The following is a 21,341-nucleotide window of genomic DNA, read 5'->3' as shown; positions in this document are numbered from 1 at the left end:
CGGCAGACCTCAAGTGGTGAAAGTTGGCCAGTTCACCTCAAACTCCATCACTCTGAACATAGGAGCCCCACAGGGCTGTGTCCTGAGTCCCCTGCTCTACTCTCTCTACACGCATGACTGCGTGTCCTCTCACAGCTCCACATCTATTGTCAAATTCGCTGATGATACTGTGGTTCTGGGCCTCATCTCCAACAACGATGAGACCGCATACTTGGACGAGGTAGAGAGACTCACATCATGGTGCCAGGACAACTGTCTCTCTCTGAATGTGAGCAAAACTAAAGAGCTGATCATGGACTTCAGGAAGAGACAGCAGCAGCCCTACACACCTCTTATGATCAGTGGGACCCCTGTGGAGAGGGTGAGTAGCTTCAAGTACCTCGGTGTAAACATCTCCGAGAACCTGACTTGGACTACACACATCCAAACTCAGGTAAAGAAAGCCAGGCAAAGACTGTACCATCTGCGACAGCTGAGGAAATTCAGGGTCTCACCAGCAATCCTGAAAACTTTCTATTCAGGGACCATAGAAAGTGTATTGACTCAGTGCATCTCAGTGTGGTATGGAAACAGCTCCAATCAGGACTGCAAAGCACTACAGAGAGTTGTGCGCTTAGCTGAGCGCATCTCAGGGTCTGCTCTCCCCTCTCTGCAGGACATCTACCTCAAACGCTGCAAAAATAGAGCTGTCAAAATAATCAAGGACTCAAATCACCCTGGTAACCAGCTATTCACTTTGCTTCCATCTGGTAAGCGCTTCCGTAGCCTGATGGCAAAAACTGAGAGACTTAGGAGGAGCTTCTTCCCCCAGGCCATCAGGCTCCTAAACTCTAACTCTGTGTCATAACATCACTTGACTCCATGTAATATCACCATATCAATAAGCTATTCATAATTTTTCTCTACCTCATATTGCTGCTATTATATACCCTGTACAACTTTTTTGCACATTATTTTGCACATTCCTCTTAGTACTATTTAAGTCAACAACATACTGACCTGCACATTTATATTTATATTTTTTATCTATCTTTTTATTTTATTCTTTTTATTTTATTTTATTTTTTATTTTTTATTTTTTTCTACTTTTCTTCTCTTAATATTTGTATACTTTATAATTGCACTGTCCTTGGAGCGGACCTGACCTACATTTCACTGCTGGTTATACTCTGTATAATTGTGTATGTGACGAATAAAACTCTTGAATCTTGAATCTTGAATCTTGAAATAGATTCATGTCAAAAACATAAACTTTGTCCATTAATTACCACAATTCTGGATCGCCACATGATGACCAATGTAAAATCTGGGTCCCGAAGCAAAACCACTGATCCTCGAATGGTTTTAGGTATGGTTCAGTGGTGGGCTGAAGCCAATCCTCAGTCAGAGCTCTTTGGGGAAATTAGTGACCTGAAGACGCTGTATAAAACCGATGGGCAGTAAAGGAGCAAGGCCTTGGCTATATTACATTAAATGCAGTGCGACTCATTTGTGAAGTGTCACTCTCTCCACTGCTGTAAACAGAAACATTAAATCTACCTCATGTACTGTGCTGGACTATGCTTCTAGGGGCTGGTGGCATTGTCAGGATGTGTGTGGATCTAGAAGTGTGTTTGCTTCTGTGTGTGGTTGTGTTATGTCAGCGGCACATCTGTGATTTCTCCTGCTTGGAACACTTCTGTCCAGATTGTGCTTGTTTTAGCTGGCAGATAAGAAGCCTGTGGAATAGGAAATAAAGCCAGTGCTGCCGCATGCCCTGGCAATAGCTGAATTTAAATGCAAGCGTGTTTTCAAGCAGATTCTGACATGGATAATGGTGTTTCAGTGACACGGTGGGGGAGAGCAATAGGGGATATTGTCATAATTTAAATTATTTTCAGAAAGGATTTAGCATCAATGTGATAGAACCCAATTGAAACCCCTCGACATTTTTACCACAATTTTGTTTTGCATTTAAATGCCTTTTTAAAAATTCTGTATATTTTTGTAAGTTTTTACATTAAGGCTGACAAAGAAAAAACTCAGGATTTTAAAATCTCATGTACACGTGTTTTTCTGCATGGCTGGGATTTTATAATGTGTTCATTTGTGACCCTGGACCACAAAACCAGTCTTAAGTCACTGGGGCATATTTGTAGCAATAGCCAAAAATACATTGTATGGGTCAAAATGATCGATTTTTCTTTTATGCCAAAAATCATTAGGATATTAAGTAAAGATCATGTTCCATGAATATATTTTGTAAATTTCTTACCATAAATATATCAAAACTAAATTTTTTATTGATAATATGCATGGCTATGAACTTCATTTGGACAAATTTAAAGGCGATTTTCTCAATATTTTTATTTTTTTGCACCCTCGGATTCCAGACTTTCAAATAGTTGTATCTCAGCCAAATATTGTCCGATCCTAACAAACCATACATCAATGGAAAGCTTATTTATTCAGCTTTACGATTATGCATGCATCTCAAAATTTGACACTTAAGATTGGTTTTGTGGTCCTGGGTCACATTTATGTTTATCAGCATATTTTGTGCATGTAAACACATTTATTATTGCTAATACTTAAGTTAAGTTGTTTGAGCAAACCTCTACCATAAGTTTTAAACTTTTGCACATAATTCATCCTGCATCATTTGTGCTACGGAAATGAATGATACGTCAAATCGTGTAGCTTGTTCAGGAGAGGTGCTTTATTACTTTTCCAAGAAATTGGACTGCAGTTTTTGCTGGTGGACAATAAATGGGAGAGAAAAAAAAAATCCTACAGACTGTCACTGAAGGAGGAACTTTTTCTTTTCACTTGGATTTCTAGATTTATTCAGAAAATGTACAGCCCAAAGCAACAATTTTTCTAAACGTTTATCTGTCGTTACTCAATTAAATCCTACACCATTGAAATAAAATACACAAAGGACCAAGTAATATTTATAAAACAAATGCTGTCTAAATGGAAAGGAAATTGAAAAATCTCTATAATGTGAATGACTATATTTATAATATACACTACTGTTCGAAAGTTTGGGGTCAGTAAAATGTTTTTGAAAGAAGTCTCTTATATGCTCAAAGCTTCATTTATTTGATAAAAAATACAGAAAAAAACAGTAATATTGTGAAATATTATTATAATTAAAAATAACAATTTTCTATTTGGATGCATTTTAAAATAAAATGTATTCCTGTGATGCAAATCATGATCCTTCAGAAATATGCTGATTTGCTGCTCAAGAAACATTTTGTTTATTATCAATGTTGAAAATGGTTGTGCTGCTTAATAATAATAAATACAAAACATTTTTTTCAGGATATGATGAATAAATCCAAAAGAACAGCCTTTATTTTAAATAGATTTTCTTTTTTAAATACAAGAATCTTTTGTGTCATATTTGATCACTTTATCAACTGACTGAACAAAAGTATAATTTAATTTTAATTTTAATTTTAATGATCCCACACTGCAAATAAAATGATTTTGGGATGAGATAGAGGTTTAAATGAAGCTTGCACATGATATGGCTATAATGAGTGCACTGTGTGCTATATTACAGACCATACATTCACTGAGAGCTACAGTGATCCCTGCTCTCTCATATACAAGTCGACTTATGTCTGTGGTTGTTCTACACAGTATACATGATAATTATCTTTGTGCTCCCCACATGTTCTATGCATTTGACCTTACAGTCTAGGGAGAAACAAATTGTTTTGCTAATTATTTCACGGTGTGGTTTGCATATAATCGCACCCTTAGGCCATCTGCCTAACCAACACACCAATGCCTCCGAGAGGAATGTTTCACAAGCACTCGCTGAACTATGATACATTTTTCAAAACTCCCGGGACCTTCCATTGGGTTCCTGCTCCAGCCATCAAGCGGAAAAACACATATCCCCTGCTTGAATAAATTGGTGATAATGGTGCTGTTTTCAATATTTTCTCTCTTTCTTTTGCAGACACATAGAGAACTGGACAGGATTGCAGATTCTTAAGGATGTCGACATGGAACTGTACACAGGACTCCAGAGACTGTGAGTACTAAAAGAACCGATCTTATACTGATTATATGTGTTTTACACTAAAGCCTGGTGCACACTGAATGATTTAGGCTGTCGAACGCTTCCTTTAATCTCAGGGTAAAGCATTATTGACATTTGCTTAAGGGATTGCTCGTGTGATATAATTTCAGTTTTGTTTGTCAATGAGGATGTCAAAATGTGAGATGATTGATCGCCCATTCAACGCTGTCAATCGTGACTAAAGTCCTGAGATCTATATCACACAGTCTGACAGCTCATTTCACACAGTCTCCAGTGGCATTTATCCAAGAAGTTTCACTGGGGTTATATCACACAATATGACAAGTAACAATTGTAAAAAGTGATGGTAAAATCACAAAGAGTGCAGTGGGTTAATACATTATATTGTGATATTTTGAATTGTGTTATTATGAAACCTTTATTATGTGTAATATGAAGATAATAGATATATTTACGATTTTTATATGCTCTTCTAGTCAAAAGTTCAGGCTCAGTAACATATTTCTCTTTTGATAGTCAAGAATACAATCAAAAGCAGTAATATTGTGAAATATTATTAAAATTTAGAACTGTCCTTTATTTTAATATATTTTATTTTGTGACCATTGGAACAGTTTTCACTGTCAAATTATCCTTCAGAAATCATTCTTATATGCTGATTTGGTACGCAAGAAACATTTATTATTATTATTATTATTATTATTATTAGTTGAAATTGGTAATTCAAATTTAAATTCAGGATTCTTTGATGAACAAAGGGTTTAAAGAAAAGTATTTATTTGAAATAGAAATAATTTCTAACATTAAAAAATCTTTACTTAACTATTTACTTTTAATTACTTTAATGCTTTCTTGCTGAATAAAAGTAGGCATTTCCTTAAAAAATAAATATCTTACTGACCCCAAAACAATTAAAAAACATGTTAAAAATCTTCTTTTCACCCTTCCTAAGAACTTATGTTACTAATATTTGAATAATTTAAACTTATTGTGACATTTTTATAACAATGATTCACTGTGCCAAATGGTGCCATTACCAAGCATTTTAGAGAACAATTTAATTTCTCCAAAACTTCTCAGAGTGGGTTTTGGTTTGGTACCAATATCAAACTGGTAATTTTTTGAGAATAGTAATTTATAATGCAATTGAATAAAATATCAAGTCTTCTTCATTTGAGAAAATATAATCAGTTTTAACATCAGTGAAACATACTTAAAATATTTCATGTAGTTAAAAGTCTATATATATATATATATATATATATATATATAAGGCATATAGATGAAAAGGTCTAGTGGGAGGAAACAGACTAGACCATCTGCTTTGGATCCAGACCTCCCACAGAGTTTCATCACTACCGCTTATGAGCTTCCCTTCAACTCTGTCAAGCCCTCCCATCTTTCTCATCCCATCTTCTCTTCATCGTATCCTCAAGACAAAGTTTCCCCCTGCACTCCCCTTGATCCCTCAGTAAGGAAGCCAAATGGACTATTCCAGCTTCCCATTTGCATTTTTATCATTGATATTGCTCTCTCTTAAGCTGATGGTGTGCTCTCCTGGTCTATCCCATGCCTGGAAACAGCTCTGACCTCCAGGCCTCTAAATTACTCTCTGAGGTTCCACTAAAGGTCATCAGCTTCCGCATGCGTTGAGCTCTGTGCTTCACAACTTTTTTAAGCACAAACACTGAAGATAGCAACGTTACATAACCAAACGCATGAATGCAGGACCTGTCTGTGGAGGTTTGGAATAGTTTAGTTGAGTCATACAACATCTGAGCCCACCTCTGGGGTTTTAATGGGTAAGATGGTAGTTTTGTGCAATGATATTATGTTGATTTAACAATGATGAGTTGCTGTACAAACTTTTTTCAAATGTTCTAAACTAAGACTATCTCTGTCCACCCAGACATCTGACCTTCTATCCATCCATTTGTCTGTCTGTCAATGTATCCCTCTATGTATCTGTTCATCCATATATCCAACCGTCTGTCTATTCGCTTGTCTATCTATCTATCTGTCTGTCCGTCCGTCCGTCCATCCATATTCAACCATTCAACCATCTATCTATCATCTATCCAATCATCTGTCCATCCATCTATTCAACCGTCTTTCTATCTATCTGCCATTTGTCTGTCAATCTGTATATTCATCTTTTCATCTGTCTGTCTATCCATCCATCTATCCATACATTCACACACAATATCTATCAATCCGTCCATCCATCTAAACCAAGTCTTAAATGAATAGTTCACTTGAAGATGAAAATTCTGTCACCATTTACTTGTTTCAAACCTATATGACCTTAGTTCTTCTGTACAGTACAAAAACGTATTTATTTTGTTGTTTGGAAATATTGTTTGTACCCAAAATATTTATTTTGTGTTCCACAGTAGAAAGACGTCATGCTGTTTTGGATGAGTGTATGTAAATGATGACAGTATTTTATTTTTGGCTGAACTATCCTTTTAACCTTGTATAGATCTTGAGGTATTCAAAGCACATAAGGCCTGAACAACATTTGAAATGCTAGGTTTTTTGAGCATTTTTTAAAATTCAGCCAAACTTTTCTAGTTCAAACACTGGTAGAGACCACTGACCTGCTCGTAGGGAGTTCACTAGCACACACAGAAGCACCATTGCAGCAGCGCCGGAATGAAATATCTGCCCACACTTGTAATCCCACCCCCACAAGTTCACACGTGTCACGTGAAGGACCATCAGGAGGGTTTCATAATAAGGCCCCTTGCATTTGTTTTCAGGCTTTTAAGAGCTGAATGGTTAAGAGGAGAAATGGTATAAACACAGCCAACATCCTCCTTACATCTTCTGCATAACAGAGACGGATAATTGTATTTCTAGAAATAGTTATAGCTATAGAGCCATCGTCATAATAAAACTAATTCTGTACTGATTACTGTTCATCGGATAAGGGTGTTGTGAGTGTAATCACTTTTTGCATTAAATTCCTGTAATAAAAAGGATGCAGTCATTACCAATTAATGCCACTGAGACTGTGCTCAGAGTCTTTAGGATGCACAATTCATTCCAGCTGCCGCTGCGGCTCAGTGCTGTGAAATTGGGGACCCTGATGATACCATTATTGTAATGACACTCTCTGAAGAGATGGGAAAGATGGTGAACTGAGATTGCTTCTGCAGTTTATCATCATAAACGGTGTATATCAAGCTGCAAGGCTCTAATGAACTGTTGGCTTCCTCAGGTTTGAATGATCAACTTGCAATGCCAGGTGCAAATGGCCAACAACAGGGCCCTCAGTCAAAATTACTTGATGAACCGTGCTGTGTGGAGGCTGAATTAAATGTTGGTGGTCTCACCTTGTGAAATTCATTTGCCCTCATCATTGCTGGATTGATGCTTCTCATGTGTGGCTAGCCAGTGACACCTGTCATTCATAGATTTTTGAGAGGAACTGTGCATTTTTCATATGTGACCCGTGCTGTCAAAATAAGTCGGAAAGTCTAAATTTACTTTGCTGACTCCATCGACTTCAAACAGGTGTAGCTCAGTTATTTTTAGTTTTGAAGGTCTTTTAATAGAAAATATGAAAAGAAAAATAACTCATTTTTGAAAATTTGATCATTGTGATTCATTTTGCCAGCACAGGTCACATATGATATTCTCTCTTTCTCTTTTCAGGACAATAATAAACTGCAGTTTACGGACAATCCAGGCACGTGCATTTGCGCAGAACCCTCACCTGCGCTACATGTAAGTAAAATGTCTTTAAAGTATGTTTTTGTTATTCTCTGAATGAATCTTTTAAGTGAATGAATCATTCTTGTTTGCTTCCATTGACTTGTAAACAGTGGCTCATGTTGGGCAATTTACATTTAGTGCTCTGATTATATTACTTGTCAATAGTAGCTGGTGTAATGATACAGTGGACAGAAAGAGTCAGTGAATGAGTCAAAAGATTAATCCCAGCTTCTAGTTTTCTAATATTTTTGATCATTGAGGTAGTTCAATCAGTAATCAACTTGATTCATTTTTACTTAATATTTTCAACATCCGAGAAATGTCAGGCCTATCAACCAATCATAACCATAAAATCAGAGGGCAATTACTGGTCAGACACTTCAAAATCTACTTCTAAATTTCATGTTTAATTCAGTGTCATTGCCATTTCATTGTAATTAGTGAATTTGCTAGCAATTCCTGAGAGAAAATTGTGGTAACACTGTTATATAATGCATTATAAAAATAGCTTTAATGCATTAATTGTGTCTTATACTACGGGGCCGTTGAATGCTTGAATCTGATTGGCTGACGAACGTTCTGAGGTGTGCAATTATTTTCAGGGAAACGCACGGCGAACGTAGTTCCAGGCAGCTTTCTTGACCGCATTACAGTTCCATATCACTTCGCATCGTTGTCAGCGCTGCCCTGACGATTTTATCAGTTAGCCTAGTGTAGCAACTTAAAGGCTACACATGACATTTCTCACTAGCGAGGTAATAACAGCGCTGCATCTTAAAGCAGACTTACAGTTTAGAGACGGTGCTTCAGAACACTGTTGAGGGACACACAGAGGTAGCCTAATTCATACAAGCTCTCTCTCTCTCTCTCTCTCTCTCTCTCTCTGTTTCTCTTTCTCTGTGTCTCTGTCTCTCTCGCTCTCTTTCTAATAACTTCATTATTAACTGCATTAGTCTGCTATCAACGGCTCAAGCCTCCATTGCCATGGAATTATTGAATTATTAGAAAAATAATGCACACCCGAGGTGTAACGGCCACTCCGCTTCGCGTCGTGGCCGCATCACCACCTCGGGTGTGCATTATTTTTCTAATAATTCAACGGCCCGTCGTCAATTATTCCTTACTTGTAACACACCTTATAGTGCATTTTATGATCTCATGAATAACTGCATTAACAAGTGCAATATATTATAATACTTATCTATTCATTGTTACAGCTTTAGAAAATATAATAAGTCACAAAAAGGCACATTACAACCATACATTCAAATATTACAATGCATTTTAACTTTGGTTATAATCATTTGTGTAAAGATATAATGCATTACAATGCCTTAGCAATACCTTAATAATGCATTATAACATGCATTATAATTGCAATGAAACTGAAGTCACGACAGATCTTTTTTGCATTGTGACGTACATCCAAATGAAAGAGACTATTGAAAAGGAAACATGTTGGGCAGGGACTTGGGTCTATCAGTTAGTTGTTGATTAGATGGCAGATTGGTTGAATGTGCAGCTTGCAGTCAGTTGTAAGAAAAGAGTGGGGTTTAAGCAGACTAAAGTCCAAAATGCATCACCAGAGAGAAGTTTGTCATTTCACAGGAAAATTGAGTTATGACATTTTAATTAAAAATCACAAAAATTAAAACATGCATGAATGAATCGTTCACAATAAGACCGATAAAGTGCGTGTAGAAAATAGATAAGGTGAATTTTTATTTTAATGCCAACTTCCTGCTGATCATTTTTTACTTCTGAAATGCAGGTGCCAGTTGGAGGGTTTATCTCTTTTGGAAACCATAGCTTTCACTTTTCATGTTGGCTAACCTTTCTTTGAACCGTTGCACAACTAGACGTTCTTTTTACGATAGCTAGGAGAAATCATCGTGATACTCTTATTAATACACTTTTTACCCTTCATGCCAGTAAGCAAAATATCTACCTGTGACCTTTGATGTCTGTCAGAGTCTCACAAGCAGAGCAACGCATGATTTTCTAGAGTATGCGATAATGGTCTCAGTTAAAGGCAAGTGAATAGGCAAAGCACTGAGTGGCCATAAAAAAGTAAAAGATCTTGTGTTCACTTGAGGCATGGACAGAGGAGATGGACATGCTAATTGTGGGCTCATTAAGAAATATGGTCAGGAACTTCAGTAACAAAGATGATGACTGCTTGTGTCTTATTCAATTGTGGCTCTCAAAGGAATAAAGTGGCCACTTTTGAAGCTGTTATGTGCCGATGGAAATAAATTACATTCAGTGACGGGCAACATTTTCAAAAGACAAAACATTGATTAAGGCCATGTGGAGTAAAGGCTATTGCACACTGAGTCCAAAATTCTCATCTGAAATGGTTGCACGTGAAAAAATAAATACGACCTCACGTTGTGTCAATCATGTTTACAGTACCGCTGCTCCCTATATACGCTGAGTATGCAGCTTGAGTAGGGACCAGCTCATGCTTGAACTTTCGTTCTATATTAATATTAACATGTACATATACATACATAAAAATATAAACATAGGGCATTTTACGGTGAACGCAGTAGGCTAAGCACACGTGATGAGCCATTCCCGCATCCGCACCCGCTAGCACCTCATGTTTGCGGCTGACTGCAAATGATCGTAATTGATGGACAGCTATGCCTGTGAAAAAACATCAGCAATCCGGCGCCGAGAAAAAAAGATGAAGCCCATGCATCACTTTCAGGTACATTCATTATCCTGTGAAACTTTTTTGGCTGTTGACGTTAATGTGTTTTAATGTCTAATATTTCATCACCACCAACGCATCTAATATTCTCTCTTGAGTTTCCATGTTCCCTTACGAAAATTAGCCATGCTTTTTACTATGAATAAAACCAAAAATCATGGTTCTTGTAGCCATGGTAACCACAAAGTAACCATGGTTTTGTTCCTTCAAACAATAATTTACAACGAACTTGTAATATTTTTTTGTGGTTATAAAAAAAGACCAAAGCCAACAACAGCCTTTAAAATAACTTAACATGCATTATATAAAAACAATGAGGCAATAATGATTGGTTAATTAATAATTATATGGTTTCATTGAATAACACTGTTAAAATACATAATGTAATACAAAATAAACAATTGTGACCATGGACCACAAAACTAGTCTTAAGTCGCTGGGGTATATTTGTATATTTATATCCTACCGTAAATATATCAAAACGTAATTTTTTATTGATAATATGCATTGCTAAGAACTTCATTTGGACAACTTTAAAGGCGATTTTCTCAATATTTAGATTTTTTTGCACCCTCAGATTCCAGATTTTCAAATAGTTGCATCTCGGCCAAATATTGTCTGATCCTAACAAACCATACATCAATGGAAAGATTATTTATTCGGCTTTCAGTTAATGTATAAATCTCAATTTCGAAAAATTGACACTTAAGACTGGGTTTGTGGTCCAGGGTCACAATTTATGTACATTACATATTATTACAAATGTCTGCAAAGGGAGCCAAAGACCTGGTAACTGCTATTACACAGGACGATCACATCCTTGTTTAATATTGACCAAATAATTTATTTAAATATCCACTTAAACTTAAATTTTTGGCCACCTTTTGTGCGATATATGACACAGCCTCTATAAATAAATAAGTGAAAAGTGAAGTAACATGTGGACAAGTATGGTGACCCATACTCGGAATTTGTGCTCTGCATTTAACCCATCCAAGTGCACGCACACACACACGCACACACACACACACACACGCACGCACGCACACACACAGAGCAGTGGGCAGCCAATGCTGCGGCACCCAGTGAGCAGTTTGGGATTCGGTGCCTTGCTCAAGGGTCTCACCTCAGTCGTTTATTGGTTGGTTATTCTGGTTATTCACTCCCCTCACCTACAATTCCTGCCGGACCTGAGACTCAAACCTGCGACCTTCGGGTTACAAGTCTGACTCTCTATCCAGTTAGGCCACGACTGCCCCAATAATTAATTTCTTCAACAAAAACATGTGGACATCACAGCCCTTACAAAAATTAACCATGGTTTTAACGTAGTAAAACTGCTTAATTTCCTTTTGCGTGATTTCTGAATGCTTGAGACTATAAAATCAATCAGACAACTGTATTAATAAAATAATAGCCACAGGTAAATGTCTAGAGCTACAGTTGTAATTTGTAAATAATAACATTTAATTACAATTTATTTATTTACTTTTATATTTTATTAAATTCTATTTTGACATCTATAGTAGTTTTTTTTTTTAAACTTCCATAATATTTGAGGGAGGGGCCACAACAATACAATTCTGCTTAGGGCACCCATTTGGCCAGCAGCGGACCTGCATGTTTACACACTGCCTCCGAAACTTTCGTCCGTCATAAAAAATTCGGATCAGGTTCAATTTTTTTGTTTTCGCATCCGTAGCAAGCATTTTGATAGGAAAGGATGGCGAATACGAAAAAAAAAACAACAACGAAAAAACGCATATGAAAATTTCGGAGTCAGTGTGCAAGAACCTTAAGTTAAATTCAGTACAACTGAGATGTCAGACTTCCTTGACCGTCTCCGATAAGTTTGAGTTTCTCTTGATAACAAAACATGCAGTATTCAGTGGATGAATAAATCTTTCATTCCCTGTCTCTCTCTCTATATATTTCCATAATTAAAAATAAAGGTTTCAAAGGGTTCTCAGCAATGCCATAGAAGAACCATTTTTGATTTCCACAAGAACCTTACAGAAAATAGTTCTTAAAAAAAAAAAAATTCTTAGCCTGAAGAACATTTTTAATAATCTAAAGAATGTTTTTTATTAAGAACCTTTTATACTTTTATGCTAGAGGTTCTTCAAGCAACCATCAATGCTAATGTGAAATAACACGTAATGTGAAATAGCTAAAAATGTTATTTTGCATGAAGAAAATTAATCCTATTTTAGTACTGATCAAATATTATTATTATTATTTTTTTTTTTTTACTGATAGCACGCTCCTTAATCTCAAATTCCCCAGCTCCCAAAGAAACCTGCTTGTTAATTCCACACATTGACTTGAATAAACCTTTTGGTTTTTATGCATCCTAAACGTCCTGTGTTTTAAATGATGGAGCGCAGTCTGGGTGGCCAGACGTTGTGTCTCCACAGCCCACATATCAACAGGAGCCTAATAAATTTGAAGGACCCATTGTAGGGAAGGAGGAAAGGTCATATCCTCTTGGGAGGGCGGAAAGTCTCTCCCTCATTAAGTGTTTCTCTACGTGATTCTCCTTTCCCAAAATGTCACTTTCTTCACCAAACCCCCTCCTCTGACATCCCATTCAATTAGGGCCAAATATTATGTGTTAATTTGAACATGACTCAGATCGGCACAAGAATATTTTCTAACAAAATGACTTCACTAGTAGGGCTGAGTGATCCTATTTGTGAAATACAGCTAGACATATTGTAATATTATTATAGTCCAAATGCTTTTTGTTGGTCATGTTTTTCATATTTCATCATACTATACTTACAGTCTAGTACATAGTGTCCTTTTTTACAAATATGGGTCATGTGAAGTATACATCCGGATTTGTGATACAATTGCATTGCTATGCAGTACAGGGAACCGTTTTTTGTGAATATTGATATTTTACCTTGTTTTTTGGTTTTTGAGGTTGTTTTAGCTTTTTAATGCATAAAATATTATTTAAATAAGTGCTTGTTGATGCTTCATTCATGTGGAAATACAAACTGAATTTAGAAAAATGTATTGCATATATTCAGTGAATCTGAAATGACTTATTCTCAGTTTCAAATTTCTTTCACTTTAGCATTTTAATCATGTTTAAGTTTGGATTTAATACGTTGGCTATATACAGTTCTCGCTGAACTAATTATCATGCATTGCACGTGCTGTCATGTAAAGCACTCTGGAGCCAATAACACAAATGCCAAGTAAATAAAGTTGCCTTAGAAAGATGATTAGCCTACATATTCTAAATATAACATGCATTATGGAATATTAAAAGTCAAACAAAGAAGTGGTTTAGGTTGCAAGGACAGCAAAAGAAACTAAAAATATCTCAATCCCATTTCCAGATTTTGATCCTGATGAATTTGTACAAGATTTTAAAAAGTGCCTTATACATTAATGGATATAAAAAGAAGGATATTGTGTCATTTTTATAATTTTATTCATGATGTACTGTAATAGCTATTCATGGTAGGACTACTAGTAGGCTGAAGAAAATTAATGGCTATTAGAACAACTATAACAATTTCATTAAGCTTTATATATTTATATGTGTGACTCTAAATAAAATGACCTCAAAATCAGTACTTTCAAGTATAGTTATTTTTAGTATAAAACCCCTGAGATCCCGCACTGATCTTAAGAGCTTCTGCCCAGTGAAGCCTGATTTCTTTTTGCGGTCCAATTTTTGCGGATTTCTTTACTTCATCCCAACACTTATGTGGACTCACCAGAGAATGACATAACTGTTTTTTTTGGCCCTAAATCTTTTAGTCAGACTAGTCAGACTCCATTTGGCAGACGCAGCATGTATTGTTCATCGAGACAACGGTGGCGGTAAAATGGTCTATTCTTATTGCATTTATTTACAGTTAGTGTCCATGCATGTTACAGTGAATTTCTCAAACATGAGCTGCTATTTTCTCAAACAACGCAGCTGTGAATGATATAAAGTGATATCATGGATGGTTTTCTTTAAAATTTATGGACACTTAGGGCTCCATCATTAGTTCAAGACTGAAAGCTGTAATGGCCATGAACATTGTTTGTCTCCAGTGACTGGTGCACCACCTGACTCCCAGAAGTCACATATCGCATGCCAATCGTATTGGAACCGGCGATTTTGCTGCTCTTGCCATTTTCGTGCAAAATGTGTGTGAGATGGCCAGTGAACAGACTGTAAGCTGCCCATAGGTTTGGATGTCGCTAAGTAGGAAGATATTAGAGGCTGTGAAAGCTTTCCACACATCCCCGTAAGATATGCAGAACACACGGCATTTAGCCTTTGCGGGTGATAAGCTAATAGCTGTGGTTGGGTACAGAGCAGGAATTCAGAGGGGTCTGTCCACTAACGTGATACTCTGCTTGGATTAATTGCTGCTTTTGCTAAAGGTTGAATGTTACACCCTTTTGTTTGTTACACCGCTTGGTAAGCACTCTGTCTTTCTTTGTGGTTTCAAAACATTAAAGGTGTTATACAGTATCATAAATCAATTAAAAATATTTTTTTAAAGATTAAGTTTACATTGTTAAGGCCCTTAGCATCTTTGAAAAGGGAAAAAAAGGGCTATCAAAAGATTAAAATCATTAACGTCATTCATTTTCCTTTTTATCTTTTTAGCCTTTTTAATGAAAAAAATAAAAAGTGTCAAGAGTTGTCTTCATTTTTGTTAAACGTCCCATCTGCGTTTCATTCCATGAATAAATTATCCGTTAAGAAGTACTTCATCATTTACTGATAAACGGCAGAATGTCTTGGGATCTTGTGTATCTTATATGGTGCTTCTTCTTGAAAAGAAATTAAATGTTCGACTGTGACTTTGTAGAACAGTATTCAAATATTGAATCATTAGTCTGAGAATCGATTTATACTGTATTTTATTATTAATGGTCTGCCCTGCTTGTCCTGTGTCATTTGGGACACCAGCTCAAAGGTGCATTCTGACATGTTTTGCACCTATATTTGGTTGTCAATCAGCAGCAGCACAAACTTTCTTTTCATTTATTCTGAAGAATATTTATTTTTGCTCATGATTCAAGATTCAAGATTCAAGAGTTTTATTTGTCACATACACAATTATACAGAGTATAACCAGCAGTGAAATGTAGGTCAGGTCTGCTCCAAGGACAGTGCAATTATAAGAATACAAATATTAAGAAGAAGTACAAACATAAAATAAAATAAAAGATAAGATAAAATAAGATAAGATAAGATAAAAAATATAAATATAAATGCAGGTCAGTATGTTGTTGACAAATAGTAATGAGAGGAATGTGCAAAAATAATGTGCAAAAAGTTGTACAGGGTATTTGAATAGCAGCAATATGAGGTAGAGAAAAATTATGAATAGCTTATTGATATGATATTTACATGGAGAAAAATTATGAATAGCTTATTGATATGATATTTACATGGAGAAAAATTATGAATAACTTATTGATATGGTGATATTACATGGAGTCAAGTGATATTATGACACAGAGTTAGAGTTTAAGAGCCTGATGGCCTGGGGGAAGAAGCTCCTCCTAAGTCTCTCAGTTTTTGCCATCAGGCTACGGAAGCGCTTACCAGATGGAAGCAAAGTGAATAGTCGGTTACCAGGATGATTTGAGTCCTTGATGATTTTGACAGCTCTACTTTTGCAGCGTTTGAGGTAGATGTCCTGCAGAGAGGGGAGAGCAGACCCTGAGATGCGCTCAGCTAAGCCCACAACTCTCTGTAGTGCTTTGCAGTCCTGATTGGAGCTGTTTCCATACCACACTGAGATGTGAACATATCATCTGAGTGAACATATGATGTGAACATATCATCTGAGTTTTATGTAGTTTTTCATGAAACAGCCCTTAAAGGAATTGTTCCCCCAAAATAAAAATTTATTGAAAATGTCCTCACCCTCAGACTGTCCAAGATGTAGATGAGTTTGCTTCTTCATCAGAACAGATTTGGAGAAATTTAGCATTAAATCACTTGCTCACCAATGGATCCTCTGCAGTGAATGGGTGCCGTCAGAATGAGAGTCCAAACAGCTGATAAAAACATAATCCACAAGTAATCCACATGACTCCAGTCCATCAATTAGCATCTTATGAAATGAAAAACTTGATTTGTAATAAATAAATACTTCATTAAGACCTTCATTTAACTTCAAACTCTGTTAAAATAAAAGTCCAATATCAATAATATTGTTTTCTCTTTTCTCGATTAGGAGAGAAATATGCACTCATCAAGTACAGTGAAAATAGTCCAAAACAGGTCTGAATAAAACATGTTGGTGGATTTGTGAGAGAACAGTTGTGGATGGAATTTTTTTTTAACTGGAGGAAGGCTTAGTATTGATCATGAACTTGTGTTTAGGTTGGAAGTTAAAATGTTTTAATGATGGATTCGTTTCTTACAAACATGCAGCTTTTCACATTACAAGATATTAACTGATTGACTTGAGTGTACTTGTGGATTATTGTGATCTTTTTATCAGCTGTTTGGACTCTCATTCTGACGGCACCCATTCACTGCTGTAGATCCATTGGTGAACAAGTGATGGAATGCTAAATTTCTCCACATCTGTTCCAATAAAGAAACAAACCTACCGACATCTTGGTTGGCCTGAGGGTGAATGCATTTTCACCAAATAGGTTTAGCTGATATGCGTGGTCGTATCTTAAGGTTTTTTTTTCGACCTGCTGCATTCACAATGAGCCTTTATAATAATAAAAATAGTATTTAATAAATATTACATTATATTATATTATTTTTCTTATCTCAAGAGCATAGTTCTCCTTTACCAGGTAGCTTTCATGCTGGAATCTGTCAGTGGAAGCCAAAGATGATCTATAGTGAGTCATTATAATTGCAATATGGCAGATATATGACACACAAGTCATATTGTTTTCTCTGCAGGCTTAAACTAATATAATCCCCCCCCCCCCCCCTCCCCCCCCCCAAAGATTTCTGTCTTTTAAATAAGATTAGAACGTATTGATCCACCCCAGCTCACGTGCTTCGCTCAGTCAGCAGCTTGGATTTTGACAGACAGTTGCGGGCTCTGGGCCTGACACCATGTGTACACAGGTAAAGACAGCTTCTCCAAGCCGCTGTCACTCATTCTAGTCCGAAGCGTTTTATCACAACCGCAAGCTGAAGCTCATCACTGTTCACTCACTGTTGGGGCCACCATGTTTTAGCCTGCTTTCTCAACAATAGCTAATAGTTGATTCTGCAGCACATAACAGGATGTGTTTCATCCCAAACGATGAAAAAAAGAAAGTTTGTTTGTATATTCAACATTGTTCGGTCTCAGTTGGGTGGCCTGTTTAACATAATTGCAGAAAAATGTGAACAAAAGCTGAACTCATGGTGACATTTATTCAAGTTGTTGTTTCTGAAATGTCTCAGGCAGTGAGCTAAGTTGTTTACATGACTGGTTCAGTGCTGCAAATTTTTATTTCCATTTTAATTTTTTTCCTGCAGTAACTGTGAGTTTCTCTGCATATAAGAAACAATCAGGCTTTTATCCAATTACAGGCTGCAGCTGCATTCGTCTTCACTGTTTCTGAATCATTTCCCTTTCCTGAACATATAAGCTGAAATGAGAGAAATAAATGAAAAAGTTAAGTCTAAAACTGATATTTAAATATAAATGTGAAGCTTAAGTGATACGCATGAACCATTATGACATACAGGCAAGCTGTTTACACTTTAAGATTTAGATTTTCCACCCTTTAATTATAAAATGAATTGTAATTAATTAATAAAAATGAATGAATTTTCACATATAGTATGGTTGAGTTAAATCTGAAAGTATTGGACATTTATTTGCAGCATGCAGTACTGTAGAAGCGCAGGTTTCATGCACAGTAATATGCTAACACTGTGCATGTATCTGACTGATCTAATTTAAACCCACAGAGGCCTACCAGTCCAGAGCTCTCCTGTCAGGTTAGGCCTCCAGACAGTAGGACACTGGCATTGTCAAATCTCACAGTTTTTGGTTTTTTTGCCATAAAGGTCAGCTTGGCAGAGATGATGCCAATAACTAAAAGAGGAAACTATGTGGGCAGTGTGATTTCATTTCATATCCCACCACTATTCAATCCATCCTTTATAGTCCACAGCTGACTTCTAGATTTCTTTTTTTTCCTTTTTTTTTTTTGGGCCAGACAGTAAGTCACGAGAAGCCATGAGTAGCCTTTACAGTGATGTTTCCTAGGGTGACCATACATCCTCTTTTTCCTGTTCTGGCCAGAATAAATTGCCTAAAATGTCCAGGCTTTGGCTTTTTTCCTGTTGACATGCTCTATATAGTCCTACATTATATGTGTATTTGCATTGCTTTGACTGTTCTCTTTAGATCCCACCTTCTTGCATGCCACAATTGGTCAATTATGTAAAACGTCTGCATGCTATTGGTCAAAATACTTTTCAGTCATTACCTTTGGCAGGTATGAAAACAAAGCCAAAAAAAATATAAAAAATCCAGGCCTGGACATGTCTGGGAAAAAGAGGACATGGTCACTCTAATTTTACCATTACTATTTTACCTAATTCTAACATGATTAAGCCTTAATTGCAGTGAAATTGCTTAATATTTCTTGTTCAAAGTAATTGATGACTGTAGAACATTAGCATGTTGTTTACAGGTGCTTAGCAACATATGTTGCTTAGCACCTGTAAACAACATGCTAATGTTCAACATGATAATGTTCTATGCATGTATATATTTCAGAAAAAAATATTTTTATATAAATATATATTATTATATATATATTTATTTATAATCTAAATTATATGAATATAAATATAGACTTGTAAACACATGTAAATATTTTCAAAAGATATACTGTATGTGTGTGTATTTATATACACATAATAAATATACACAGAACACACACATATATTATTCAAACAAAAACTTTTATTTTGTATGCGATTAATCGCAATTAATCGTTTGACAGCACTAACATATATATATATGTATGTATATACATGTACTGTATATATACACGTGTATATATGTATACACAGTTATTTTTAAAGAAATTAGTACTTTTATTAATTTCATTAATGATGCATAAAATTAATGAAAAGAGCCAGTAAAGACATGCATAAGGTTACAAGAAAATTTAAATTCAGATAAATTCAGCTTTTTTGAGCTTTCTATTCTTCTTGAATAGGAAGAATAGCTACTTTTTAAAGAATTCTGAAAAAAAGATAATCACGATTACCATCTTAAACATTGATAATAATAAGAAATGTGTCTTGAGCAGCAAATCAGCATATTAGAATGATTTCTGAAGGATCATGTGACACCGGAGACTTTAGTAATGATCCTGAAAATTCAGCTTTGCATCACAGGAATAAATTACATTTTAAAATATATTCAAATAGAAAACAGTGGAACAGTTCAATTGTAATAATATTTCACAATATTACTGTTTTTATTGTATTTTTGATCAAATAAGCAGACTTGATGAACATAAAATTATAGTGTTAGGTGTAACGTAATAAAAACGTAATATTAATATGTAATTTAAAGAAATAGTTTAATTTAGCTCAAAGGGAATCATTTATGATTTTATAGGGAATTTTGAACAGAATCACAGTTTTTTTTTGCGATTCACTGAACCAGAAGTATAACAAACTCTGCACTGGCTATGTGAAAACACTATTTAATAGCACAGTAACAAGATCGGCAGATTAAGACATTAACTTGTGAGCAGAAAACACAAGATACTTCTCTTTTCAATATAAATCAGATTTTATTTATATAAACCTGAGACATAAACTAATCTAACACATGAACACAAGCATTCACACATTCACACGTTGCAGAAAGAGAGAAAGTGAGGAAAGGATGAGTTTAAGAGAATGGAAATGTGAAATCCCAAGTTTACAGCAATATGTTCAATTGCATAGACCTGAACAACCATCAATCACTTATTTAACCCTCGCTTTGAGTTTCTCAATGAGGCTAAAATTTATATTAAAGACACCAATTCAGTTAGAACCTGGAGGTGTTACTTGCTTGCATTGCCTGTGTTAAGGGGTTTCCTTTGTGTCGTCGTCGTTGCAGACAGGGGGTTCCCCTAAGTTGCTGATTGGCTGGAAGTTCAATAGTCTTTGAAGTGAGGTCTTGGGCGTTGGCTGAACATGCGGAGTTGGTCTGGTTGAAGTTTGAAGCGAGTGCAGTCGGAGCTGAACTTTGCAGCAAACTTACATTAGAACACGAAACTCCACGGAAAGAAAAGAAACTAAAGTAAAAGAATAAAAATAAAAGGAGGTAATGAGACTAGGTGGTTTTTCATTTTCATTACTAGGTGGTAATGAGACTATTGTGGTAGCAGCTGGCACGTGGGCCAGAGCACGCTCAAAGAGCAGCGTCAAAACACGGTGGCAAAAGAGAAGAAGAGGAGAGAGAGTGACTAAGAGCGAGTTTGATGGTGTCCTGAGTTTTTAAACTCGGCTTCTGGATACATCCCCTCTGGTGTCTTGACCAATTAGATAGGCTATTATCTTAGCTAGGGGGGTGTTCCTTCCATCATAAATCAGCATGTTATCAGTCACATGGTCCGAATTTTACACACTTTTACAAAGTATAATTTTGGATGTGATTTCTATAACCAGAATATAATACATTTGACAAAGAATTCATTGGAAGAAACATTTAAAGCATGATTTTTCACACTCATACATACCAAGCACGCATCTGAATCCTTCAGCTATTCAATAATGATTAAAAAGACATACATAATATTTGATTAAAACATGAAGGTCTAATATGTGGGTTACAAACATAATATGGGGTTCTGCATATAAATGTCCTTTTAGGATGATTTTATGTGCATATGAAAAAGAAA

The 21,341-nt window shown here is 35.8% G+C and overlaps 1 protein-coding gene across 1 annotated transcript in view; it reads left to right on the top strand.

The window, feature by feature from the left end:
• Positions 1–1,287: 1,287 nt before the first annotated feature.
• Positions 1,288–21,341, top strand: part of LOC306881060 (NT-3 growth factor receptor-like) — a gene marked incomplete at its 5' end in the record, with an annotated part of 124,578 nt that continues 104,524 nt past the window's right edge. Inside the window, 3 exons of the mRNA XM_079434956.1 lie at positions 1,288–1,439; positions 3,959–4,033; positions 7,703–7,774. Coding sequence (XP_079291082.1) covers positions 1,288–1,439; positions 3,959–4,033; positions 7,703–7,774 — 299 coding nt within the window. The remainder of the gene's footprint in view (positions 1,440–3,958; positions 4,034–7,702; positions 7,775–21,341) is intronic.

This window comes from Barbus barbus (assembly GCF_936440315.1).
Source record: "Barbus barbus genome assembly, chromosome: 2".
NCBI lineage: Eukaryota > Metazoa > Chordata > Actinopteri > Cypriniformes > Cyprinidae > Barbus > Barbus barbus.
The sequence above is the reverse complement of the archived record's forward strand: the minus strand, read 5'-3'. Positions and strand labels throughout refer to the sequence as shown.